Source organism: Nerophis lumbriciformis, linkage group LG05 (genome assembly GCF_033978685.3).
Source record: "Nerophis lumbriciformis linkage group LG05, RoL_Nlum_v2.1, whole genome shotgun sequence".
NCBI lineage: Eukaryota > Metazoa > Chordata > Actinopteri > Syngnathiformes > Syngnathidae > Nerophis > Nerophis lumbriciformis.
Window position 1 is genome coordinate 36974439 of NC_084552.2, and position 27718 is coordinate 37002156.

Here is a 27718-nt window from a genome sequence, read left to right on the forward strand (position 1 = left end):
TGGAAATGTTAGCAAGAGGTCAAGCCTCGGCTAACGCCACGTTACGCAGCTAGTGGCTGATGCATGCTGGGAGAGTAAAGACAGAACAGCAGCTCATTGGCTTCAAACATGGCTGAGCAATGAATTGTAACTACTAGTACACCAGCGTGTCCCACTGTCCCCCGCAAGAACCTTATAACAGGAAACACACGCAGGAAGAGTGTGATGCAAGTCTTATTGACTGACAGCAGGCTCACAACTGATAGTGCAGAACAATGACCCGACCCAGTCAGCGCATGTGAACGTCCATCACGCACGCGCCTGCGGTCCACTCGCAGCAATTTTCAACAAGCTGACCGCTGGCTGACCACTGGTCGGGAGCGGCAATCCCATCCAATCGGGTGGCCCCGAACGGCTCTGTTGTCATGACCACTGGCTGACCTGTCGTCATGGCGATAAAGCTCAGCCGCAGACAGGACAGGAAGTTGAGGCGGAGGTCGAGAAGCGCGCACCGCAACCTCTCCCACACCAGCTTCCACTCATAAATCCGCAGATAAGAAATTTTTGCTTTCTGCCGTTCACACTGGCGTGCATGTACGCACACACATGCATGTGCAGGTAGCAGAAGCAAAGCGCGCGACCATCAGATAAGAACGTTTGAGGGGGTCTGAAAACAAGTTTCCACCCTCCCTGGCACCAACATTGATCCCACTGACCTTCCACTGCACCCATCCTGTGTGTTTGTGTGCGTAAGATCAGGATGAGCGTGCAGTCAAGATATAGATAGTACTGACTCCGATTTTCTACATACAATAATACCTCAACTTACAAGCTCTTTCATGACCAAGCTTGTAACTCAAAACACTCATATTTTAAATCAGCCATGTAAATGTATTCAAATCTATTTAATTTGTGCTTGACCCTTTCAAAACACGACACCTTTTAACATGCCTTTTCAAAAAGAAAAACTAACTTTTAGATAACCAATATTGTTTGAAAAATATAACAATAGCATGTACTACAAACAACTATGGTAGTTTTATAAAATAATGTAATAATAATGTAAAAGTTCAGCATTTACCTCGGGGAGCAGACATTTGCCGGTGTCCCTTTTATTGCTTAACAATAGAAATTAGAAAATCGTTGTTTGTGTTGCACAGGGATGTCTTTGAGTTACGGACCGGAATGGTCAGTGTTGACAACAAGGTATCTCTGTGTACCAAAGATAATGCTCGACTGTTGCGCTTGTTGAGTCAGCATCAAACAGCATCAACAGCTTCTCCATATTTTCATGGATAAATATCTGTCAATTATACATTTGTGGCTGCGTGCTTTTGTGATGCATACCGACAGTACTGAGGCCGGACTGACTCGCTGGGTCGGCTGCTAAACAGTAGGACATGTTTTTAGTGGGGGGTTTTATTTGATTCGGACGTCCGCTTCTTCTCCTTCGCACTAACTTTCTCAGTTCCTTTTCTGAGTTGGAGTGGGCTGTGGACAAATACTACTTCTCCCAGCGGCATGGGGCTCGTAAGACAAATTGTGCCGACATTAAAACAGAGAGATCTCAAATTTCTCATGAATTGTACTCGTAAGTTGAGGCAATACTGTATATGAAAGTGTAAAAATGTAAATACATACATGTTCTTAGTGTGTAGTAAGATTACACACAGAGAAAACAGGGAGCATGGAAAGAGGGGAAAAAAAGGCCAGAGAGGGTGAAAGGCCAAATTTGAAGCGGTTGTCGTAGAAACGATGGTTTTTCTGTGTCCATCAAAAATGTCTTTTTGTCTTTCTAAAAGCGGCGATGTCTATGCGCGCGCGCGTGCGCGCGTGTGTGTGTGTGTGTGTGTGTGTGTGTGTGTGTGTGTGTGTGTGTGTGTGTGTGTGTGTGTGTGTGTGTGTGTGTGTGTGTGTGTGTGTGTGTGTGTGTGTGTGTGTGTGTCCATCTGCTGCTCATCCTTCCTTTGGGCCTCTGTCACCCCACTATTGATGCCACCCCGAGGTGGAGAGACCACCCCGCACGTATCACTTTCACCTGACTGGTCGCTTTCATTCGCCATCAACATCTCCACACATTCAGTGCTCCTTTCCTCTCCGCCGATTCAGAATTGGGCCAGAACATTTTCCCTTCAATCGCGTCCAAGCGGCCGTCTGCTCACAGGGTTGGCAGGTCAACGGGTTACCGATGTGGCAGAGTGCAACGGCTCAGCACGGACCTGAACTGGACCCGACTCGTGATGTCACCACAAGAATGTGGCATAAAGACTTTCATGGATCACACTTGCACAAACTATCCAGCAAAGAAAATACATACAATCATGTGGGAAGTCGGGAATATCGGGAAATCATCGGTTTGGCAGGACTGTTGACTGACATGTACTGATAATATCTTACATTAAAATGAATAGGTCTCCACAAAGCAAAGCTGCATGTGCACGTTCAACAAAAACACATATTTCCTCCTGCGTTTAATCTATAAATAGAATGGACATATTTATAATCTAAATATTAGCAAAACTGCTGATGTGCTCTAATACCATTGCTACATATTAATCCGCCAATCGTTTACAAAACCAGACGACAATTCAAGTTGATTCATGTTCCAATAATGTATGTGTGTGTGTGTGTCTCCTCGGGGAACTGTCATCTCGATCCAGTCCCAGGACCTCGGAACCTCGCGGAAGGCCAGGGTCCGACCACACAACTGACAGCACCGTCAGCGTGATTTATCGAGCATTCACGGTCGGGTCAACGCTCCAAAGCGTCGTCAGGCGCGTATGAGCACGTACGAAAGAGCGCGTGAGAAGGCAGCGGTGGCGCAGGCCAAAGAATGCGTGTGTGAAAAGGGACGTGGTGGCACATGACGTGAGGTGTGAAAGCTTCTTTTGATTTGATGAGAATGGCGGTAAAAACAATGAGTTGGGAGAGAAAGAAAATGGAGCCGGGAGATGGACGGGAGGCAGGAAGAGGAGGGACGAGATGAGGAAGAGGAGGATGAAGCCGAGGGGGTGTTGGAGTAAACATGGACGCTCCTCCAGAGGCACTGCATCATCCCGACAGGCGCAGAAAGAGAAGCGAGGGAGGGAGAAAGCGGGATTGTGACAGAGGGATAAAGGGCTATCCGTCTCTGTCCGTCACCTCATTCATCGTCCCAGCTCCGTCCTGCCGGCCCATCCGTCATCCGCTGTCACACGCACACACTTTCACACACTGCGAGCGCTCAAAAGTCCAAAAACACCACTGGCAGTTCTGCTTGGCCCACACGGGACACTTCCTCCTTCGCGAAGAACGCCATCAAACTACGCTTTGGTACTCGAACCCCTCCTGCGCCACTTCCTACATTTCAAGTGGATACGTCACAAGCGGCAATAAATATTCATAATCAAAACCTGGGGTTAAGTTCACACACGCCTACAAAAATAAACGCGGCCACATGTCAAGGAAGCTGTGCTTTTTCTGGACTCACAATGTCACAAACGCAGTTCCTGTTTGCATTTTAAAGGACACTTGTCTCACAGTTGTCCAAATGGAGGAGGAAGACGAGGATGAAGGATGAAAGGGACGCGGGAGGAGGAAGAAAAGATAGCGTCGGAAGAAAGGAAGGAGAGAGGACGACTACGACGGAGACAAAGACCTACTTGTCTCAAGTCACTGAAGGCCAGAAGCAACGTGTCACCCTGGAAGCCTGCGACCGGGCCGGCTCTGGCAAAACCTGTGGGAAAAAGACAAACCCGCCCCCCCTCGGTCCACCCCCGGAGCGAGGGAAGAGAGGAGGAGGAGAGAAAAAGGAGGGTGAATAATAAAAGACCTGGTTGAATTCGCTATGCATCAGGACAGATTGGCAGACAAATGACAAGCAGGGGGGAGGAGGGGAGAAGAGGGAGCAGGGGTGGGGGCAGGGTGTCAGAGTCGTGTGTGTGTGTGTGTGTGTCCATGTGCAGTATTTAATGCTGTTGGTTGGAGGTGATGCTGGTGTGCATGTGTGTGTGTGTGTGTGTTGGGGTCGTACGGAGTGTGAGCAGGGGTCTCAGCGTCACTTGGCGCTGGGAAACAAGCCCACTGGAAAAGAGAGGTGTGTAGCTAATCTCTTTCACCAAAATGGCGGTCCATACACAGCGCGGCGCGGATTACACGCCTGCCATCTCTGCTGACCCCGTGACACACAAAGGCCTTATCTTGTTTTGTTCCTTCTTTTCTTTTCGCTCCAATCCTCAAATCCGACGTCTGTCGCTTCCTCCCAGCGGCAGCCATCATGGCGTCGCCATCAAGGCCCTTTGCGCTCGCCGTGTCAGCCATCTTTCTTTCAAGTTCCCAGTTGTGTTTGGGATTTCCAGGTTTTATTTCACCTCTAATCCCTCCTTTCAAAGTCATTCTAGCGCTGCTCTCATCCATGTATGTTTCTCTCTTTTGTTTCCTCTTTTTTTCATTTCACACCTCATTCTTTTAATCCTATTTTCCCTCAGCCTCTTTCATCGTGGTCCGCTTCCATTCCGCCCTTTTTCCCCCATTTAATCCATTTTAAATTGTGTCTTTGGCTTCTTGCACATGGGATAACTTCTCATCTCGTCTTTTGTCCATTTAGCCAACCCTTTTTCATCAAGTAGGCCAAAAGATGAAAAAAAGGTTTTCAACAGAACAAGAGGTGGAATCGCTGTTACACAGCGCCCCCCTTGGCTTCCAATGCAAACTACATGGGCAGGGCAGAATGTCTGAGGGTGTGCACATGAAGATTGTGTAAAACCTTTGGAAGGAGAACTTTAGGGACATTGGTGGACAGAAAAAGAGCAGGTTGGCGACACTCACCCTCACACTCGTGGACGTCAGCGTTGAGTTGGTGCAGCGCCCCCATGGAGATCTGCTTGACCTCAGGGTCCAGCAGGAGCTGCATCAGCGAGGTGGAGATGTGTTTGCAAGCCGACATGCACGCCGTCTGTGCCACTTTGCCCTGAGGAAAACATTTGTCTTGTTATTACCAACAGTATTGTGAATATGTTGATTACATGTATTCTTATTGCTTGTGGATGATGCGTGTGCCCCAATTCATTTACGCACTTGGAAATCAAACTACACATGTGGACGAATGTCTTTACAAGCCTCTGGGTTGATCCTGATAGGGTGAGATGGAGGATGAAACAAGCAAACTGCATTTACACACGCACACAATCACACACATACACACAGATATGAAAGGGGCTGGGACGACTGAACAAGAGGACGACACTGAATAATCTGTGTGGCATCAAAGACGCATGAAATGTTGATCTTGTCATCACGGTCTCTTGAAGCCTCCCAATGACTACGATTGCTATAATTCATCGGTTTGTTTTGTGGGATCAGCACACGTCTCCCCTCACTTTCTAAAAGTGGAAAGCGAAAAAAGGGTTTGAACGCATGGACAGAAACGTGCATCACTCGTGTCACACGTCATGCTGCTAGCTAGCTAACTGTCGGGGACGTGGGTGAGGGTCAAAGTTGAGGGGTTAGCGAGGGCAATCGAGCTGTTGTCATGACACCACAGATACTCACCGGTAAGATAGCATGTTCTACGGGCGCTCCCTATGGCAAGAGACATAAACCAGAAATATTTGGTGGTTTGTCGTTGAAGTGGGCATGGAGCAGGTGGCTTTTCAAAATAAAACACCCTGGAAGGAAGGAAGCATTTAACATGCAGCCTTGCTGTCAGACATCATGTGAGCATCTGGACGCTGCCTTCAACACCTTCTCCTCTCTCTCTCTTGCTGCTGTGCACGTCCATTCTAGTTTAGAGGGTCATGCCACTCAGATTTACTGATCCACAGCATCCGATCTGCTTAGGCGGCCCCACTCACACTCACGCTGTGTGTATGTGTGTGTGAGAGGGCGACAGGGTCACGTCCGGGGCTCGTGGGGTGTAAGATAAAGCTCCTTAGAAGGTCTGGAAAACACTTAGCTCAACCACTGTGTGCGTGCATGTGTGTGTGCGTGTGTGTGTGTGTGTGTGGGGCTTTGTGACCTGTGATCACTAAATGTGTGCGTCGTAAAATTGTGTGTGTATGTGTGTGTGCCAGAGGGGAAAATATCATATGTTTGACATGCGCTTTGAGAAGCAGCAATGTAATGGCAATGCGATGATGTTCTAGCAGCTGTGGAGTCAATAACCTGATCTGCTGTGTAATCTGCTGCCCCCCATTAATGAGCTCAGCATGTTAACGAGCTTAACCCAGAACAAATTAAAGCGGCTTGTGCTGCCCTGTGATGTGTCATGTAACGTGCACGTGCGCGCGCGCATACACTCACAGGCAGGTTGGTGAAGACACTGAAGGTGCTCTTCAGGAAGGCCACCAGGTCCAGCAGGTAGTCACTGGGCATCGGTGCATCGCCAGTCGGCACGCCCACTAACCAGTCGTAATCCGCTAGCTGCAGGAACTGGTCAATTTTGGCATTTAGACTGGTGTAGATCTCTGCCTCAGCTGCATGGCGCGCGTCCTGCCAGACACGACGACACAAAGCAGGCTCGGAAAAGTTGCGGGTACGACTGGTCTATTGCTCACCTTAAACGTAGATGTCCCGTACAGCTTGGTGGCGTTAGCCGTGTCCGGAGGAACATTGGTGATGTTTGCTATGAACTCCTCCAAGAAGTGGCAGCTCTGCTCCAGGTGAGTGGTATTGATGATCACCTGCACCAACTGGACACAAGCCAAGAAACATCATCATCATCACAATGACCACAAAACGTCTGCTCCAGTGACGGCAAAACAAGCTGGAAATACTTCCATTGGCGCTATGCAAACAACATTAGCCGCTTCTCTCCCAGAGAGAGGTGATTTTATTACACACACTACCTCAGCCAAGCCAACATTCTTCTTCTTAATGGCGTACTGTAGACAGTGGCTCAGGGTTCGGGTCAGCAGCAGATTGGTGGATTTGCGGATCATGTCGTCCACCTCCGTGGAGCTGACAAAACACACACACACAAACATCATTTTTGTGTGTTCAAACCAGAGGTGTGGACTCGAGTCACATGACTTGGACTCGAGTCAGACTCGAGTCATGAATTTGATGACTTTAGACTCGACTTGTCAAAATGTAAAAAGACTTGCAACTCGACTTAGACTTTAACATCAATGACTTGTGACTTCACTTGGACTTGAGCCTTTTGAATTGACATGACTTGACATGACTTGCTACTTTCCCCAAAACCCAAAGATGAAAAAGTTATTCGGGAGCGCTCCGTATTTTTCATTGTGTACTTGTCTATCAGCGTTGCGTGTGTCAGCTGGTGTGCTCTCAGTACAACAGCCAATCAAATTAGATCTACTTTGTTTTCATCACACAGCATTCATCCAATCAAATTGCAGGACAACCAACAAAGAAGACATGTCCAAACCACACGCCAGTGAACAAAAAATGATACCTAAAATAATTTTGTTTGGGTATAAAAATTACGAGGTGGTCAACACAAAACGGTTTGCAGTATGCAACACATGCGGTTCGAAAATTACTGATGGAGAGGCAACAACTTCCAACTTTGTCCGGCATTTGAAGTTGCACAAAGAACGGTAAGTTTTGAATGTAAGATAACGTTTATTGGCTAAGTAACGTGACTTTTATTTGCTGTGTAGTTAAATCAGTGAGGCTGTAAACTCACTGCTAACGTTATAACGTTGTTGCAAACACGGGAATCTGTTGCAGTTCACTACCATATTCATACTTTTTGTTCAGTGATTTTTTAAGCAGGGTTACGTTAGTCAATATATCACACGTAACGTTAGACGGCGGTCAGCAGCACCGCGTATTTTAGCCACCTAAAAAAAAAGACAAATAGTAAAATAAAGGTCAGTTAAAATGTATACTATATTATGAACAGAGGTGGGTAGAGTAGCCAGAAATTGTACTCAAGTAAGAGTACTGTTACTTTAGAGATTTATTACTCAAGTAAAAGTAAGGAGTAGTCACCCAAATATTTACTTGAGTAAAAGTAACAAGTATGTTGTGAAAAAATTACTCAAGTACTGAGTAACTGATGAGTAACATACACACACATATCATATACATATATATATATATATATATATATATATATATATATATATACACATACACACATATATATATATATATACACACACATATATATATATATATATACACACATTTATATATATATATATATATATATATATATATATATATACACACATATATATATATATATATATATATATATATATATATACAGTATATAATTTATATTTATTTATTTTGCCGTTTTTGTTTACATGTTAAAGGTGTTTTAATGAATATACATGCATGTTTAACACATATAGATTCCTTTCTTTCATGTTGACAAGAATATAAGTTGGTGTATTACCTGATTCTGATGACTTGCATTGATTGTAATCAGACAGTAGTGCTGATAGCGTCCACGTTTTCAAATGCAGGAGAAAAAAAGTTCCTCCTTGCTGTCTAATACCACATGAAAGTGGTTGGTTTTTGGTATCTTATTTGTCCAGCTTCCATATTCGTTTTTATACACTTTACAAGAAATACATTGGCGGCAAACTCCGTAGCTTGCTAGCTTGTTTGCGCTGGCTTTCGGAGAATCTTGTTTTGAAAGCGCAGGCGCGATGGAGCGGCACTTTTATTGTGAAGACAGGAACTGTGCAGTCAGTCTTTAGGCTTGTGACGGGATGTACGTTTGAAATAAAAAAGTGTCTTTTTTCCTTCACACTTTTGATTGATTGATTGAAACTTTTATTAGTAGATTGCACAGTACAGTACATATTCCGTACAATTGACCACTAAATGGTAACACCCCAATAAGTTTTTCAACTTGTTTAAGTCAGGTCATGTGACCGCCTGGCTCTGTTTGACTGCATCTGATTGGTGGAACGGAGTCAAACGTCACTAGTGACTGCATTTTATTGGTGGAACGGAGTGAAACGTCACCAGTAACGCAGGCACTTTGAAGGTCTGTCTGACAGACCAAAACAAACAAAGCGTGCATTAACAGATCGATAACAATTAGTAGCGAGCTGAATGTAGATAAAAGTAGTGGAGTAAAAGTAGCGTTTCTTCTCTATAAATATACTCAAGTAAAAGTAAAAGTAAGTTGCATTAAAACTACTCTTAGAAGTACAATTTATCCCAAAAGGTACTCAAGTAGATGTAACGGAGTAAATGTAGCGCGTTACTACCCACCTCTGATTATGAATATGTGTACCGTTTTAGCTAGCTTTCTGACATACTGTTGGTTGTTTACCTCAGTGGTCCCCAACCACCGGGCCGCGGCCCGGTACTGGTCCGTGGATCGATTGGTATCGGGCCGCACAAGAAATAATTTTTTTTTTTTTTTTTTTTTTTTAAATTAAATCAACATAAAAAACACAAGATACACTTACAAGTAGTGCACCAACCCAAAAAACTCTCTACCCCTTTTGTTCTGGGCATTGAACATGAAGACTCTTCCTTCACTGTTCCGAGTGGCCATGAGAGTCTTGGCAGTGCCTGCCTCCAGTGCTCCAGTGGAGCGAGTTTTCAGCCATGGTGGCATCATACTACGCCCCCATCGTGCACAAATGACTGACAGACTCTTGGCTAATTTGGTCTTTTGCAAATGCAATGCAGCATAGGGCCCTGACATATAAAAAGTACAACTTTTTTGTTATGTTCACGTATATGTCATGTTTTTTCAATGTTAACACTTTTGTACAAATAAGTACATTTGCACTTTATTTTTCAATGTGTTTGTTCTGTAAAGGAATGAGTTAATGTTTAAAATGACTGGTTAATAGTGCTATTATAAAGTGCAATGTCAGCACAATTTTCTTTCCTGCAATTTAAAATGGACTTGTTTTAATAAATAAATACAGCGTTTGAAAAGCATACACAATCTGTGTTAATATATTAGTCTGTGGTTAAAAGGACTTGAAAGGACTCGAAACTCAAAATGCAGGACTTAGGACTTGACTTGAGACTTTCCAGTCTTGACTTTGGACTTGACTCGGGGCTTGCCTGTCTTGACTCGGGACTTGACTCGGACTTGAGGGCAAAGACTTGAGACTTACTTGTGACTTGCAAAACAATGACTTGGTCCCACCTCTGGTTCAAACCAACATGATCACTCTTTAAAGGGGAACATTATCACCAGACCTATGTAAGCGTCAATATATACCTTGATGTTGCAGAAAAAAGACCATATATTTTTTTAACCGATTTCCGAACTCTAAATGGGTGAATTTTGGCGAATTAAACGCCTTTCTAATATTCGCTCTCGGAGCGATGACGTCACAACGTGGCGTCACATCGGGAAGCAATCCGCCATTTTCTCAAACACCGGGTCAAATCAGCTCTGTTATTTTCTGTTTTTTCGACTGTTTTCCGTACCTTGGAGACATCATGCCTCGTCGGTGTGTTGTCGGAGGGTGTAACAACACGAACAGGGACGGATTCAAGTTGCACCAGTGGCCCAAAGATGCGAAAGTGGCAAGAAATTGGACGTTTGTTCCGCACACTTTACCGACGAAAGCTATGCTACGACAGAGATGGCAAGAATGTGTGGATATCCTGCGACACTCAAAGCAGATGCATTTCCAACGATAAAGTCAAAGAAATCTGCCGCCAGACCCCCATTGAATCTGCCGGAGTGTGTGAGCAATTCAGGGACAAAGGACCTCGGTAGCACGGCAAGCAATGGCGGCAGTTTGTTCCCGCAGACGAGCGAGCTAAACCCCCTATCGACCCTAGCTTCCCTGGCCTGCTGACATCAACTCCAAAACTGGACAGATCAGCTTTCAGGAAAAGAGCGCGGATGAGGGTATGTCTCCAGAATATATTAATTGATGAAAATTGGGCTGTCTGCACTCTCAAAGTGCATGTTGTTGCCAAATGTATTTCATATGCTGTAAACGTAGTTCATATTTGTTAGTTTCCTTTAATGCCAAACAAACACATACCAATCGTTGGTTAGAAGGCGATCGCCGAATTCGTCCTCGCTTTCTCCCGTGTCGCTGGCTGTCGTGTCGTTTTCGTCGTTTTCGCTTGTATACGGTTCAAACCGATTTCGTTTTCGCTACCTGCCTCCACACTACAACCATCCGTTTCAATACATTCGTAATCTGTTGAATCGCTTAAGCCGCTGAAATCCGAGTCTGAATCCGAGCTAATGTCGCTATAGCTTGCTGTTCTTTCCGCCATGTTTGTTTGTGTTGGCTTCACTATGTGACGTCACAGGAAAATGGACGGGTGGTTAAAATCAGGCACTTTGAAGCTTTTTTTAGGGATATTGCGTGATGGGTAAAATTTTGAAAAAAACTTCGAAAAATATAATAAGCCACTGGGAACTGATTTTTAATGGTTTTAACCATTCTGAAATTGTGATAATGTTCCCCTTTAAAAGTGCAAAAAAAAATTATTGATCATCATTATTAGCTCAGTGTAAACAACTTGATGCTTCAGTAGTTCTTCCCCACAGCTCCGATGACCTGTTCTTACAGATATACTTCCAACATCTGTTTTTTTTCTTCTAAATACTACTGATTCTTGTGAATGTGTTTAAAGGGAACATATGTTACTGCATATGTCAGCAGACTAATTAGGAGCCTTTGTTTGTTTACTTACTACTAAAAGACAAGTTGTGTAGTATGTTCACTATTATATTTAAGGACTTAACTGCAATAAGTCCTTACTGTACCTTAAGACTTTTTGGTAAAACAAAGCCAATAATGCAATTTTTTGTGGTTCCCTTTATTTAGAAAAGTATCAAAATAATTTTAGTACCAGTACCAACATATTGGTATCGTTACAACACTAGTTTCAAGTGTTTTTTTTTGTTTCAGGCAATAACATAAAAAAGTACAAAGTTGACAACACATAATAATATATTAATGTATATTATTATGTGTTGTCAACTTTGTACTTTTTTATGTTATTGCCTGAAATAAATAAATAAATGAAAAAAAAATGTGTGCTTCATGTTGGCTAAAGACAGACGGATGAGAGGTACAAGTGTGGACAAGGACATGCAAGCAGCATGAGACTAAAAGTTATAGAGGTCAATCAGAAGGACGTGCCGGAGGACAGAGCAAACGATGCACACGTTTGTTTAGTTTTGTTGTGTGTATGTATGTGTGTGTACCGTAATTGAGAGTTCGGTTCCACAACCCTGTGGCTAATAAACAAATTCCGGACAATTCACTCAATTGTCTGTGCCTGGAACTTAATCTAACTTACTTGCGCGCACACACACACACACACTCACACTCACACTCACACACACACACACACACACACACACACACACACACACACACACACACACACAAACTACTGCTCACTCTGCACTTCTGCAGGAATTTTTCCCCCTGCTTTGAATTGTCGGAATGTATTTAGGATTCCTTTACTTTTTTTGGAAACACAGTAAGTTCCAACTGTAGCTCACCCCAGGGCGGCACAGCATGTGTGCGTGCATGTGGGTGTGCGCGCGCATGTGTGTGTGAGGGGAGAGAGTGGCAAAAAGTCAACGTCCGTGAGTGAACCCTGCAAGCGCACAAATATAGACGCACCACAGGATTTCGATAGAGTTTCATTGTGTTTGCGTTGCCATCAGCCACAACAGATGTGAGGGGGAGCGGGTGGAGGGAGGACCAAGGAGGAGAAGAATAATAATAAGAAGAGGGTACCGGTAATCATAATTTCCGACAAGGATACGACAGTAATAGATTTGAAAAAGCACAACACTTTTAGGGAAATAAGAACTGTCAGTTTACACAATATAATTACTGAAGCATATTTAATTTGAGACACAGCTCATGGTTTGAGAGGCTAGAATGCTACCTGTGCGATAACAACCACAAATAGACAAGAGGTCTCAGATGCAGCTGATAATGTACTGAGCAAACGCATCCCAACTAGAGCAACATTGAAATGTTTGTGATGGCCAACATGGACGTCTACAACGCGGCCAGGCCAAAAAGTATGATGTTTTCTTTCATCACACAGAACATGTTCTTTCTCAGAGACACCCCGCTTTGCTTTTGCAGCTCAACACGTTCACGCTCGCACTTTTTCAATACAGACGTCTGGCTCTGAGAGAACTCTGCCAGGACACCGCCAATCACCAATGCAAATGGGGGGTTAAGGTCAAAAGTCAAGGAGGGATAAATGACCACCGTCAAACTCCGTCGTCCGGTCTGCTTCCGGAGCCGTGTGCGTTTGAAGCCAGCAGGAAGGCTAAGGAGGGCGCTTAGTGCCATTAGTGCTGTGTGATTAGTGCGGCACCACCCCAGCCCCCCAATCCCCAACACAACTAATTCACTTCTAATCAATCTTCCACTCACCCTGTCATGGATCAATGGAGCCACTCAGGTCAGACCACCTCAATACATCAGAAGATGTGACATTGTCAGTCTCCACTTATTGCAACTTTCCTCTGCGTGTGTATGCGTTCGCGTGTTTGTGTGGTTGCGCGCACATGTGACTGGCCCAGTCCCAGGTCTGTGGAATATTCCCGCCACACAGCGCAAGATGTTCCCTGATTGCTCGTCTCCTCAGTGGAAAAGTAGCTGCTTTGTTTTACTTCATTCTTCCATCAAGCGTAACCAACAGTGCGCGCACACACAGGAGGTTAGTGTTTAACCTCGAAAGTAAACTCTACATAATTGTGTGTCTGTGTGAGAAGAATATGAGGATGGAAAGAAAGATTCCCGTATGAACACAAAGACAGCATCAGTACAGCGCCCCCTGGTGGTAATACTCGTCGTATACGAGACCACCAAGGAGGCTGTTTGTTTTCTAGCAAGACAGTAGGCCAAGAAAATTGTGTGCGATGTGCAAATAATAAGATACATAGACCTACTACAGTCTGGGACGCAGCAGGCTCAGGTGTTTTGTTATGCGCTGCAAGAAGAATTTTGATGAAGGAGGGAAAAAGAAGAGTGAGGGGAATGGTGTACCTGAGGTGAAGGTCTTCAGAGTACTTGAGACAAGCGTAGATAAACTCTTTGAGCTGGCAGTAGACTTTTGGCACAAACTGGGAGAATGGAAGCTTCTTTGGAAAGGGAAGCTGCAGAGAACACATTTTGATGTCAATTGGGTTAGTGCATCTGCCTCACAATACGAAGGTCCTGAGTAGTCTTGGGTTCAATCCCGGGCTCGGGATCTTTCTGTGTGGAGTTTGCATGTTCTCCCCGTGACTGCGTGGGTTCCCTCCGGGTACTCCGGCTTCCTCCCACCTCCAAAGACATGCACCTGGGGATAGGTTGATTGGCAACACTAAATTGGCCCTAGTGTGTGAATGTGAGTGTGAATGTTGTCTGTCTATCTGTGTTGGCCCTGCGATGAGGTGGCGATTTGTCCAGGGTGTACCCCGCCTTCCGCCCGATTGTAGCTGAGATAGGCTCCAGCGCCCCCCGCGACCCCAAAAGGGAATAAGCGGTAGAAAATGGATGGATGGATGGATGAAATCTTTGATTCAGACTTGATGTGCCTCCATTGCCCTCTACCTTGTCTAGTTGGGGGTCTTGCAGAGGGAACAGGGAAGTGTAGTGTCTGTACTCCTCCTCTGTTGACACCGGGATGGGACTGAAGTTGTCCTGGTCCAGCACCTGCCTGGAGAGCAGAGACAGACGAACACAGCTAAAAATGTTCTATGCCGCTTGTCCTTCTCTAAACACACTAGCAGCTCGCAGGAGGGGGCCTCGGGTGTCATTCTAATGCTTGAGGTTTTCTTAGACCCCCTCCCTTCTTTCATCACCCTCTTTCTTGTTTGGCTCTCGAGACTTCGGACGTTCCAACGTTCCATGGAGAGGCCATGAACCAGAGAGCGCTCCCTCTCCAACAATGCAACACATTCCTGTGGCTTTCCCGTGTGTGTATGCATGTGTGTGTGTGTGAGGAAAGACTTTGAGTGTGTTTGTTTGTGTGCTGGCTGGCTCTGAAAATCCCACTGGTGTCACTGCACACATGAAGAAACAATGGCATGCGGTGCCCTCACACACATCTCGACAGGGCACTACCCATCCTGCTCTAAAACACTTCCTGCCTCTGGATACTCATTAAACTTCAAAACGGCGACATTTCCCACAAACTGCTGTGCGTGCATGTGCAGCGGCGTGCCCTTTTCACCTTACAAACTCGGGGTGGAGTGTGGGGGTGTCAGGAACATGTCAGTCATTTGAAGAACACAAAAAAGCATGATTACCTGAACGTGATGTTCCATCTCTTCATCAGGATTTCGCCATACTGCTCCCGTATCTCCAGCAGCATGTCGAAGAGCTGGGACACCGGGAAGCCGTAACCCTGCAGCGAAAGAAGCCAACATGGTGACAATGTCATTTTCTACCTCAGGGAGGTCAGCCTTGACCATCAAGCTTTTAAGTACTTGCTATTTGGAAGGCTCGAAGCGGTTTTACATCATCCCCTATTGCGTGCTTAGGTATGTGTCATTGAAAAGGTTGGTTTGTTGTAATTTAAATGACACATCATTTCAGGATGCTATCTTCCTAAACACTATTGTTTGACCAGCCGCAAACATAAACAGGAATGCAACTCACCTTGGAAGCCTCACAGTATTCCAACAGCAGATAAACGTCAGACAAAAATGGTCCAGTAAATGTAAATACTGTAGCCTTTGCAACATCTGATCTCAACTTTACAAAAACCTGTGTAAAATACAAAATTTTTCTTGTATCTTTGTCAAATTTGTAATGGTATTAATTAAAGACTCAAGTTATGGCCCCATTGGGTATTTCAGTTCATAACTTCAAACCAGTCATTTTAAAGGCATGTTTGTGGAAAAAAAGAACAAAAATCTTTATTTTTCAGAATATATATTAACCTGCTCAGTGGCCTTGTGGTTAGAGTGTCCGCCCTTAGACTGGAAGGTCGTGAGTTTAAACCCCAGCCGAGTCATACCAAAGACTATAAAATGGGACCCATTGCCTCCCTGCTTGGCACTCAGCATCAAGGGTTGGAATTGGGGGTTAAATCACCAAAATGATTCCCGAGCGCGGCCACCGCTGCTGCTCATTGCCCCCCTCACCTTCCAGGGGTTGAACATGGGGATTGGTCAAATGCAGAGGATAATTTCACCACACCTAGTGTGTGTGTGTGACTATCGTTGGGACTTTAACTTTAACTTGTATATTCAAACTGCTATTTGTTAGTGTCAGTAGCACTTTCAAGATATATTCTGAAAAAAAATTTGATCGTTAACTTTCATAAGAGATCAATGCCCTCCCTCTACTCCAAATAGTTGAATTTGGGGATTACTTTTCAGGGCGTTTGAACAACAACTTGTCAACAAATGTAGGAAAAGTAAGTAAGTACTGATACATATAGTACCTGAAGTGTATCAGCAAATAGGACAATGAGATTCTTTAGATCCAGCACCAAGTCTGGGTCATCACAGTAAGACTGAGGACACAAACGATTGTATTAGTGAGTAAATCTCTGTACGTGTGTGTGTGTGTGATGGTGTGTGTTTTCACAACTTTGCCTGTGGCCTGTCCCTACCGAGTGTGTTCTCAGAGCAGCCACAATTTTGGACAGTGCCAGCTCCCAGAGCTCCTCCACATAGGCTCTGTTGACCAAACCCTGCGTGGTGTGAAGCACATGGTCCTCCACCACAAAGAACCTGAGCACAACACCACACTTTCATGTCATTTCAGTACTTTTCATCCTCAGAAGAGCTTATGGCAGTGGTAAACTCACCCAACAATTTGATTAAAGTAGCGCCTGTATCCTTCCAGAGTTTCATGCTGGAGAAGAAAACATCATAAAGATGATGTGGAGGAGAAGCACCCTCGCATAAAGTGGTCATACTTGAAACAAGGTGGTGTGTTACTGTAAGACTGGTGTAGTTAGCGTTGTGCAAACAAAAACACTGTGATCATACCATGTTAGAGTGCGGCTGCAGCACGAGGCGAGCCTGTTTCCTTCTTTGCTTTCGGTAGTAGTTCTCAAACACATCACGCAAACCCTGCAACACACCATAGCTACAAGTGGGAGGTTGTGTGGGTGTGCAATTATTACATTAAATCAAGGGTGTCCAAACTTTTTCCACCGGGGGCTAGGTTGCTATTTTTTATTTTGTAAAAAACAATCCAATATGCTGAGAGGCTTTATATGTTTTAAGTCAAAAACAGCCTGTTTTTAGTATTAACTTGTTTATTATTACTATTATTATTCCCCCACAGTCTTTTTATTTCTACTATCTGCGGCTGGACAATCAATTAGCAATGACCTGAGGAATGCACTTTGGACACCCAAGAATTGCATTATTAGTGACGACACACCAGGGACATGACAAGTCTCAGTCATATAAAAAATAAACAGTACATGAACAAGTCCTATTGAGTGGAAATAAGTACACCATGTGACAGACACTCAATGATGGGAAAGTTCAAAAAAGTAATTGTGTTTGTACGTGTGTGTGTGTGTGTGTGTAGTTAAGATAAAAGTTTGAGGTGGCGTCTTTAGCCCGACATCAAACTAAAAGCACCCACACAAAGACAACGGTTGCCACTAGTATCTCTTCCTTCCATTACGCAGCAGCACCTTATCACTGCCTCCTCTTGGCTCCAAAGCAGCAGACACACTGCTCTGTTTTTAGTTCATTTGCTGGCGTTCTGAGATAGCAGAAGCGGAGCAGATAACGAGGTAAAGACGCTGGCGAGGAACACAGTGGGATGAGGGAGAGAAGTGTGCTGTGTTGAAAGAATTATATTAATGTCTCCCCCACGCTGAAATGACCTCAGAGGTGAAGAAGGTTAACTCTCACTGATGTCACACTCAGCTACTAGCTAACGTGCACACTCACAGACCACCAACCTAAACCCTCTGTGACCTCTTTCCTTGCTGTCATGTCACCCAGTTAGCCTTTCTCTAACCCTCTCTTGCCTCCATCGCTCACTTTCTCCTTCCTGTCAAAGTTCATGCACTTCCTGTCTCCCCCCTCCAAGAGCACGCACACACATACGGTGAACAGAAACAGTCGACCCTGTGGATGTGTTGGCCCGGTCACAACCCCAAAGAGCCTGTAGGCGTGCACGCACGGACGCGCGCACACACACACACAATGTGTTGAGCTAACCCAGCCATGGCCCAGTCAACACCTCCTCTCATGTCGCCTTCACTCTAACTGAAATCACGCACGCACGCACGCACACGCACACACACACACACACACACTGCAGCCACCTGGTTGGAGCACGGCCAGGCCCGAGCCAGAGGCCTCTTCTTTTTTAAGCATTGAGCAGGCTGCATTAGAAGCGTGCTGGAGCTTTCCCATCAGGCTGCAACGTGTGTCTCATCACATCTAAAGAAGAGGCTGCTGCTGGTGCCTCTTGTTGTGATCGGTTATGCTACCAGAACGTCCTTTAAAAAGGTACTTAAAGACGCGCTCACCAGCACAGTGTAGATATGAAGACAGCGGTACACGGGTGAGAAGTCCACCAAGTCCTGAGCACCACTGACCTGCACGGAAGCAAACAGAAAGATTCCGTTAATAACAGACGATCATGTCCAAGAGACTTGATGAGCCTCTTTCACAAAGAAATCCTGCAAAATTGCCCACATGTGCCTTTCACACAGAACCGAGTGTCACAGGATATTTCTGCAAGAGTGTGCAATATAATTAGATGTGTGATGATGTCACAACACAACACGGTAGGAGTCAGTGTCAGTCCTGGTATGAAGAACGGTAAAAAATGCAATGTCAATTTCATCCCACCCATTTATACAACCCCTGGAAAAAAAGAATGGCATCACCTGACATGGAGGATGTTCATTCAGTTGTTTAATTTTATAGAAAAAAAAACAGATAACAAACATGACACAAAACTATACTCATTTCAAATGGCAACAGTCTGGCCTTAAGAAATACTACAAGAAATCAAGAAAATAAATTCTGGTCGTAACGTTTCATTTTTAGATCAAGCAAAAGGACAATTTGGAATCACTCAATTATGTGGAAAAAATTATATATATATAATTACAACACACCATTAGTACTTTGTTGCACCACCTCTAGATTTTATATCAGCTTGCAGTCTCTATGACATTGACTTAAACAAGTGACATACATTACTCTTCATCAATCTTGTTCAAACGTTCTCGGGTTGCTGTTGTCAGATCAGCTTTGCAGGTTGGACCATTTTCTTAAATTTCCACTACAGATTTTCAATTGGAGTGAGAGCCGAACTCTTTGCAGGCCTTGATGTTGACCTTATGTGTCTTTCTTTTAGAAAGGTTTTCACAGTTTTTGTTCTTCTGGCAAGATGGTACCAGTTTGTATTTGGGCAGGTCCAGGAAGACCGTTAAGATTTAAGACAAATGATAATGCTATCGGTATTATTTTTACCCAGCTGACAACCATAATTATGACACGTGTAGGCTGTCACCTTCACTTTGGTGCTGATGCAAGGCAACAAAAAAAAAACACCACACAAAAGTTTGGAACAACAATATTGCCTCCTCAAAAATTCCTCAAAGTCACACACACAAGTAAGAGTTAGTGTCAGTTTGAAGAGAACACGCTTTACTCACAAGTCCTGACCGCTGTTACCGTGCTTCATCAACCATCCTTTTAGCAATCCGGTAATCCACAGGCTAATATTAATCCAGTCAAAAAAGTGAAAAATGTAAGTAATATATTCACAAAGTTGCCCTAAAGAAAGATGGCTTCCGCTAATCGGGCCTCTATATTCGCCGTCTGACGTCACTCCATTGCACTGTTTACGTAGCGTCAAAACACACCTTGCTTAAATGCACACCCACCAAACATACTAATTGATTGTATTGATATGTGTGAAACTCAATGCCTGGGGCCAGATCTGAACCACCACATCGTTGTACGTGGCCTGCAAAAGCCTGGAAATAAAACGTAAAAAAAATACTTAATCTTTTCTATTCATTTTTCAATTTTGACAGAAAAAATACATGTACTGCATACAATTGCATGTTTAAAGCAAATCATACATCAATTTAAGAGGTGCTAAAAAAAATGTGTTTCACATCCGAATTGCTATTCTCATTTATTCCAATTCAGAATCAATTCATAATTTCAATTTTGTTGTAATTATTATATTTTAGACGTTTTTTTAGGTTATCACCGGCTTACTCAAAAACCGTGTTGAATCGAGAATCAATTCTGAATCAAAGCGTCACCCCAAGAATCAGAATTGATTGGAATTCTGAGTTGCTGTAAGATTCACATGTCTAATCAATTTGTACGTTAATAAATGTGATGATCAAATGCATAGGCAATTGTGTAATAATATCATGAGGTGATTATACATTATAATTAGTATATATTCACTGTTATAAGTGCACCTTTGAGGGCGGCCATAACTGAGATGTAGCCCTCAATGAAAATGAGTGTATATTGTATACGTATGAGTGTATATTTGATATGTCACATAAAAAGGTCTGTTTGCATTGCAAACTTAGTTGACTTGTTTAATACTTAAAAAGCAGGCGTCAAAAAAAACTTCCCTGCTATGAGATCTTAGGTGTACAGCTCCTTGTGCTAATACATTTTTTTTTTTTTTAACATCTTTATTTACACCAATTAGAAAACCCAAAACCAGTGAAGTTGGCACGTTGTGTAATTCGTAAATAAAAACAGAATACAATGATTTGCAAATCCTTTTTAACTTATATTCAATTGAATAGACTGCAAACACAAGATATTTAATGTTCGAACTGAGAAACTTAATTTTTTTTTTTGCAAATAATCATTAACTTAGAATTTAATGGCAACAACACATTGCAAAAAAGTTGGCACAGGGTCATTTTTACCACTGTGTTACATCGCCTTTCCTTTTAACAACACTAAGTAAACATTTGGGAACTGAGGAGACCAATTTTTGAAGCTTTTCAGGTGAAATGATTTTCCATTCTTGATGTACAGTTGTTTAACAGTCCGGGGTCTCTGTTGTCGTATTTTATGCTTCCGTAATGCGCCACACATTTTCAATGGGAGACAGGTCTGGACTACAATCAGGCCAGTCTGGTACCCGCACTATTTTACTACGAAGCCATGCTGTTGTAACACGTGCAGAATGTGGCTTGGCATTGTCTTGTTGAAATAAGCAGGGGCGTCCATGATAAAGATGTTGCTTGGATGGCAACATATGTTGCTCCAAAACATGTATGTACCTTTCAGCATTAATGGTGCCTTCACAGATGTGTAAGTTACCCATGCCTTGAGCACTAATACACCCCCATACCATCACAGATGCTGGCTTTTGAACTTTGCGCCTATAACAATCCGGATGGTTCATTTCCTCTTTGGTCCAGAGGACACAATGTCCACAGTTTCCAAAAAAAATTTGAAATGTGGACTCGTCAGACCACAGAACACTTTTCCACTTTGCATCAGTTCATCTTAGATGATAAATGATTTTCGCTTTGCATAGCAGAGTTTTAACTTGCACTTACAGACGTGGCGACGAACTGTAGTTACTGACAGAGGTTTTCTGAAGTGTTCCTGAGCCCATTTGGTGATATTCTTTACACACTGATGTTGCTTTTTGATGCAGTAACGCCTGAGGGATCGAAGGTCACAGGCATTTAACGTTGGTTTTCGGCCTTGTCGCTTAAGTGCAGGGATTTCTCCAGATTCTCTGAGCCTTTTGATGATATTATAAACCGTAGATGGTGAAATCCCTAAATTCCTTGCAATAGCTCGTTGAGAAATGTTGTTCTTAAACTGTTTGACAATTTGCTCACACATTTCTTCACAAAGTGGTGACCCTCGCCCCATCCTTGTTTGTGAATGACCGAGCATTTCATTAAAGCTGCTTTTAACCCAATCATGGCTCCCAAATGTTCCTAATTAGCCTGTTCACCTGTGGGATGTTCTAAATAAGTGTTTGATGAGCATTCCTCAACTTTCTTAGTCTTTATGCCACTTGTGCCAGCTTTTTTTAAACATGTTGCAGGCATCAAATTCCAAATGAGCTAATATTTGCAAAAAATAACAGTTTACCAGTTCGAACGTTAAGTATCTTGTCTTTGCAGTGTATCCAATTGAATATACAAACCCCGTTTCCATATGAGTTGGGAAGTTGTGTTAGATGTAAATATAAACGGAACACAATGATTTGCAAATCATTTTCAACCCATATTCAGTTGAATATGCTACAAAGACAACATATTTGATGTTCAAACTGATAAACTTTTTTTTATTGTTGCAAATAATCATTAACTTTAGAATTTGATGCCAGCAACACGTGACAAAGAAGTTGGGAGAGGTGGCAATAAATACTGATAAAGTTGAGGAATGCTCATCAAACACTTATTTGGAACATCCCACAGGTGAACAGGCAAATTGGGAACAGGTGGGTGCCATGATTGGATATAAAAAAAAAGCTTCCCAAAAAATGCTCAGTCTTTCACAAGAAAGGACGGGGCGAGGTACACCCCTTTGTCCACAACTGCGTGAGCAAATAGTCAAACAGTTTAAGAACAACGTTTCTCAAAGTGCAATTGCAAGAAATTTAGGGATTTCAACATCTACGGTCCATAATATCATCAAAATGTTCAGAGAATCTGGAGAAATCACTCCACGTAAGCGGCATGGCCGGAAACCAACATTGAATGACCGGGACCTTCGATCCCTCAGACGGCACTGTATCAATGGGTTGAAAAGGATTTGCAAATCATTGTATTCCGTTTATATTTACATCTAACACAATTTTCCAACTCATATGGAAACAGGGTTTGTAGGTTGAAAAGGATTTGCAAATCATTGTATACTGTTTTTATTAACAATTTACACAACGTGCCAACTTCACTGGTTTTGGGTGTTGTACATATAGTAATAAGAAGAGTACCAATGAATACCGGTATCAATAAGGAATCCCGATATTGGTATAGATAAAATCCTAACGACATACATCTCTCGTCTTGACACTTTTTATATTTTTCTTGGTCTAACAATATGCTTGCCTTTTATCAACTGTTCCATGTTGTTTGTAATTGGTTCATATTTTAGACACAGAGGACTTTGAACAATTAACATATTTTGCAACATTGCTTGATGATTTACTTTCTTGAAGAAGTTGGATAATCCTTTCCTTTGTTTCAATTGACATCTCTCGTGTTAGAGCCATGATTCATGTCAATCCACCTTGTACAACAGCTCTCCAAAGTGTGAACACTTTTTAAATGCAGACTAATGACCAGATTTAATCTGATGCAAGTGTTGGCTGTGGAAATTAAATTGTACAGCGTAATTCAATTTTTTGCTTCGGAATTGAGTGATTCTATAATTTGTTCACTCTGCTTGATCTAAACACAAAACTGTTATTGACTACCACAATTTGTTCTTTGGTTTTTTTAGCGTTTCTTAAAACCATAAAGTTGCCATTTGAAATGATTATACCGTATTTTTCGGACTATAAGTCGTAGTTTTTTTCATAGTTTGGCTGGGGGTGCGACTTATACTCAGGGGCGACTTATGTGTGAAATTATTAACACATTACTGTAAAATATCAAATAATATTATTTAGCTCATTCACGTAAGAGACTAGACGTATAAGATTTCATCGGATTTAGCGATTAGGAGTGACAGATTGTTTAGGTAAACGTATAGCATGTTCTATATGTTATAGTTATTTGAATGACTCTTACCATAATATGTTACGTTAACATACCAGGCTCAGTTGGTTATTTATGCGTCATATAACGTACACTTATTCAGCCTGTTGTTCACTATTCTTTATTTATTTTAAATTGCCTTTCAAATGTCTATTCTTGGTGTTAGGTTTTATCAAATACATTTCCCCCCAAAAATGCGACTTATATAGGTTTTTTTCCTTCTTTATTATGCATTTTCGGCCGGTGCGACTTATACTCCGGAGCGACTTATACTTAAAAAAATACGGGTAATTGTGCGTCATGTCTCTAATGTACTTTTTTTTCTACAAATTAAACAACTAAATGAGTATCCTCCAAGTTTGGTGATTCCATATTTTCCCAGGGGTTGTACAAAACAGGGACATGTCAATTAGTTGAAGCGCCGATAGGTGGCGCTTCAAGGCAGCCGCAGTGTTTGTCGTCAGCGTGTGCCCTCGATTTTTAAATGTGTTTTTAAGCTGTCCCTGTATTTTTTAATCGTAACATTTTCAAGGCAACGTGCTGGGAACAGTTTCATGCATCAGTGTGTGGCCATCGGTAGGATTAAAACGAGATGGAAGGACTAAATAATCGCAAATACCCTCCACACTTCCTAATGAACTTGAAGAGACACGCAGCCCAGCTGATTGGAAACATAAAACAGACGCTGAGAAGCACTGGAATAGCCCGCAAAAGAAGCCGTGCGCGAGGATCTAAAGCCGGAAAAAACAGGCGGCAGAAAATAACAGTTACAGAAGGACACAGACCGAGCCCCATGCAAAGAAGGAAAAGGGTGAGTGTCCTGGCTGAAATATGCTGTGTTAAACCTAACTGAGAGAAGCGGCGCATGCCGAAGTTAACTCTCTGCAACGCGAGGTCATTGATAAACAAAACTGACGAATATGAACTGTTGCTGAAAACTTTATATGCAGACATTAAGTGCGTTACTGAGACGTGGGCGCACAAAAATATACCGGATGAATCGTTGTCAGTCAAGGACTACCAACTATTTAGGATAGACAGAAATGGAAAAAGTGGAGGGGGTGTGGCTGTGTACTGTCATGAGAGACTGCAGGCAAAAAGAGGGGACCTGGAGAGTGATGACTTTGAATGCGCATGGGTTCAAATACAACCGCGCCGGACCCCCAGCAGTGTCTCAACCATATTTGTGGGAAACCTATATCACCCACCATGGGCAGATAAAAAATCGTGCCAGGACAAAGTCCTGGAGTATTTAATAACCACCATAGACACAATTAAAGCGTCTTCCCCCCATATGGGGCTATATTTATGTGGGGATTTCAATAAACTGCCCACAAAAATGCTGACCTCCTCCCACCCCGATATTTGGCAGATAGTTAAACGTCATACACGTGGGCAAGCCACCCTAGATCTGATTTTTACGAACATGGCTAACTTTTACAGCCCCCCAACCACCCTTTCCCCCCTAGGTGCAAGCGACCACAAGTGCTTGGTGCTGAGCCCAGTGAATACAACAGGGCAGAAACAACAGGTGAAGAGGAGGAGGGCTCGATTAGTGACCACAGAAAGAAAAGAGGCTCTGTCAACATGCATCGCTATGACTGACTGGTCTGCTGTCTATGAGGCTGTGGACATCACAGCCAAAGCAGCAAGTTTTAACAACTATATCCAGACAGCAATGGACATATGCATGCCTGTGCGACTGAAAAAAATTACAAATGCGGACAAACCATGGATGACAGAGAAAATAAAACAGGCTATAAAGAAAAGACAAAAAGCCCAAAATAAATGGGGGAAAGTGGGAAAATGGAGAGAAATCAGAAACTCCGTCCAAAGACTTATACGCAAGGCAAAGACTAGATAGTATAAAAATGAAATACAAAACCTAAAGAAAAAGAACCCCAAGGAGTGGTGGGACTATATAAATAAAGGACTAGGACGCGCTAAATCATCAACTGATGGAACAATCAAAATACAAGAAGTTGAAGAGGACAAAGCTGCAGAAGCCCTGAACAACTTCTTTGTGGAGTCGTGGACTAAAGCAACGCCCTATTGTGTCTATCCCCTACCAAGAGCTACACCAAGTGACATATGGACCCCCAGAAAGCAAGTGGGCCGGATGGCATTCCCACCTGGCTGCTGAAAGAACATGCAGAGGACCTGGCACCGGTCATCACACATCTGGCCAACTGCTCTTTCCAACAGGGGTGTGTCCCCGATGTATGGAAAGAGTCAAATGTCTGTCCCATACCCAAAGGCCAAGACCCTGGCTCAATCTCAAACTGGCGTCCTATCTCACTAACTTCTTGTGTGGGGAAAACAATAGAACGTTTTGTGTTGAAAAAGCTTATGCCAACCGTGCTTGATGTGTGTAAAAATCAATATGCATATCTGCCTAAGCACAGTACTACAACGGCTCTAGTCAGGGCAATGCACACCTGGCTTACCAAAACCGACTCCAAACCAACGATGGTGAGAGTACTGTTGGCAGATATGTCGAGAGCTTTTGATGTAATTGACCATGGGATCCTGATGCAAAACATACTGGACCTAGGACTGTGCCCATATCTGACAGCCTGGCTACATAATTACATCTCAGGAAGGAGACAGAGAGTGGTGGCAAATGGAGCTCACAGCCCCTGGATTGAAGTTACATCTGGGGTGCCACAAGGGGGTGTTGTCTCCCCAAATGTCTTCCTCCTTTATATGGCCACCCGGGATGCTGTGTTTGAGGACACCCTTGATGTCGGATATGCAGACGACATCGGGCTATCGAGAGCGATCCCCATATCCGACATCATGTCAGACACAACAATGTGCCAGGAGGCACAAAGGCTGGACGAATGGGCAGCAAATAAGAAAATGATACTCAACGGGAAAAAGTCGTTAGAACTCCGGATATGTTTTGCCCGAAATCCATCACAACCTCCTGCACTGATGTTGGGGGGACAGGAGGTCCCTATCGTGGAAACAACAAAGTACCTGGGTTACCACCTCGATCAAAACCTGACTGGAGATGTGCACATCGAGAAGGCAATAAAACCGCCTCCAAGCGGCTGCACTACCTCACAGTCATGGCGAGACATGGACTACCTGCAGACGACCTTGTTACCATCTACACCACTCTCATCAGGCCGTGTCTGGAATATAGCTCAGTGCTCTTAGTGGGCTGCTCCAAAAAACAACAGGCAGAGCTAGAGCAAGTCCAGAAACGTGCCAGTAAAATCATTACGAGGAGAGCTGGAAACATCTCACAACCCCTACCATCACTCCAGACCAGGAGAGAGGAGGCTGCAGTGAAGCTGGTCAAGGATATGCATGATGAGCAACACCCTCTGCATGACTTGCTACCTCCAACACGAGGCAGCCGCACTGCCAGGACATTGAGGAACCAACATAAGCTGGCTGAACCCGAGCCCAAAGCAAAGACAAAGAGACTTAAAAAAACTCTACCCTGCATACTGCAATTAAACTGTATAATGACACTATCTAATTAAATAAGTAATACAGTCATATACCAGAATGCTAATAGTTTCCATGCTGCTGTTGCCCTGAAAATGTTTTTTAATATAAAATACTGTCTGTTCTTTTCATTTTTTTTATTTTTGTTTGTTTGATATTCATTGTAAAGTTCAGCTGTTTTTTCAGTGGGGCCCTGGCTCCACTGCAAGAATGAATTAATAAAGTCAATTCAAGTCAAGTCAATTAGGCGGGGGAAAAGCTGTGTATGGTTTCAATGTAGGGATAATGCCCTAAAAAAATATTTTTACAAAAAATAACAAAATAAATATTCATCATCACCATGACTATGTGCCATCTGCTCTCAGCAGGTCGGCGGTCATGAGCCTCCACTTCTCGCGTTTTTTAGCCACTTGGATGTATTCATATTATTTCTGTGGGGTCCAGTGACAGTCTTTGAAAAGCATTGCTAGCATTAATTATTGAAAATATGTAGATAGATATAGAAAGATATATCAAAGCTCAAAAACATCTTCAAACTAGACTTTGACAAAACAGAAGCTGATCATACTTTTACAACAAGGTAAGTTTGCTTGCAGAAGAATAGGGACATGTACCTCAGCTACAAATAAAACGTACAATCACAAATGTTTTATAATTTTACTGCATATAAGTAAATAAACGGGACTAAGAA

General features: G+C 43.2%; 1 protein-coding gene and 1 long non-coding RNA gene across 5 annotated transcripts in view; one reads left to right on the plus strand and one right to left on the minus strand.

Moving 5' to 3' along the window:
- Positions 1–15777, plus strand: part of LOC140678815 (uncharacterized) — a 159393-nt gene extending 143616 nt beyond the window's left edge. For both annotated transcript variants that reach the window (XR_012050439.1, XR_012050438.1), the window contains one exon: positions 15190–15777. This is a non-coding gene — a long non-coding RNA (uncharacterized lncRNA). The remainder of the gene's footprint in view (positions 1–15189) is intronic.
- Positions 1–27718, minus strand: part of exoc6b (exocyst complex component 6B) — a 49445-nt gene that overhangs the window by 6656 nt on the left and 15071 nt on the right. The window contains exons 8-21 of one of the 3 annotated variants that reach the window (XM_061960583.2): positions 18367–18435; positions 16856–16939; positions 16672–16718; positions 16474–16594; positions 16303–16374; positions 15161–15258; positions 14463–14568; positions 13914–14023; positions 6804–6915; positions 6513–6647; positions 6259–6447; positions 5509–5538; positions 4786–4927; positions 3621–3694 (exon numbers count right to left, since the gene is read on the minus strand). In XM_061960583.2, coding sequence (XP_061816567.1) covers positions 3621–3694; positions 4786–4927; positions 5509–5538; positions 6259–6447; positions 6513–6647; positions 6804–6915; positions 13914–14023; positions 14463–14568; positions 15161–15258; positions 16303–16374; positions 16474–16594; positions 16672–16718; positions 16856–16939; positions 18367–18435 — 1389 coding nt within the window. The remainder of the gene's footprint in view (positions 1–3620; positions 3695–4785; positions 4928–5508; positions 5539–6258; positions 6448–6512; positions 6648–6803; positions 6916–13913; positions 14024–14462; positions 14569–15160; positions 15259–16302; positions 16375–16473; positions 16595–16671; positions 16719–16855; positions 16940–18366; positions 18436–27718) is intronic. The other 2 variants (XM_061960585.2, XM_061960584.2) reach the window with 2 other exon arrangements.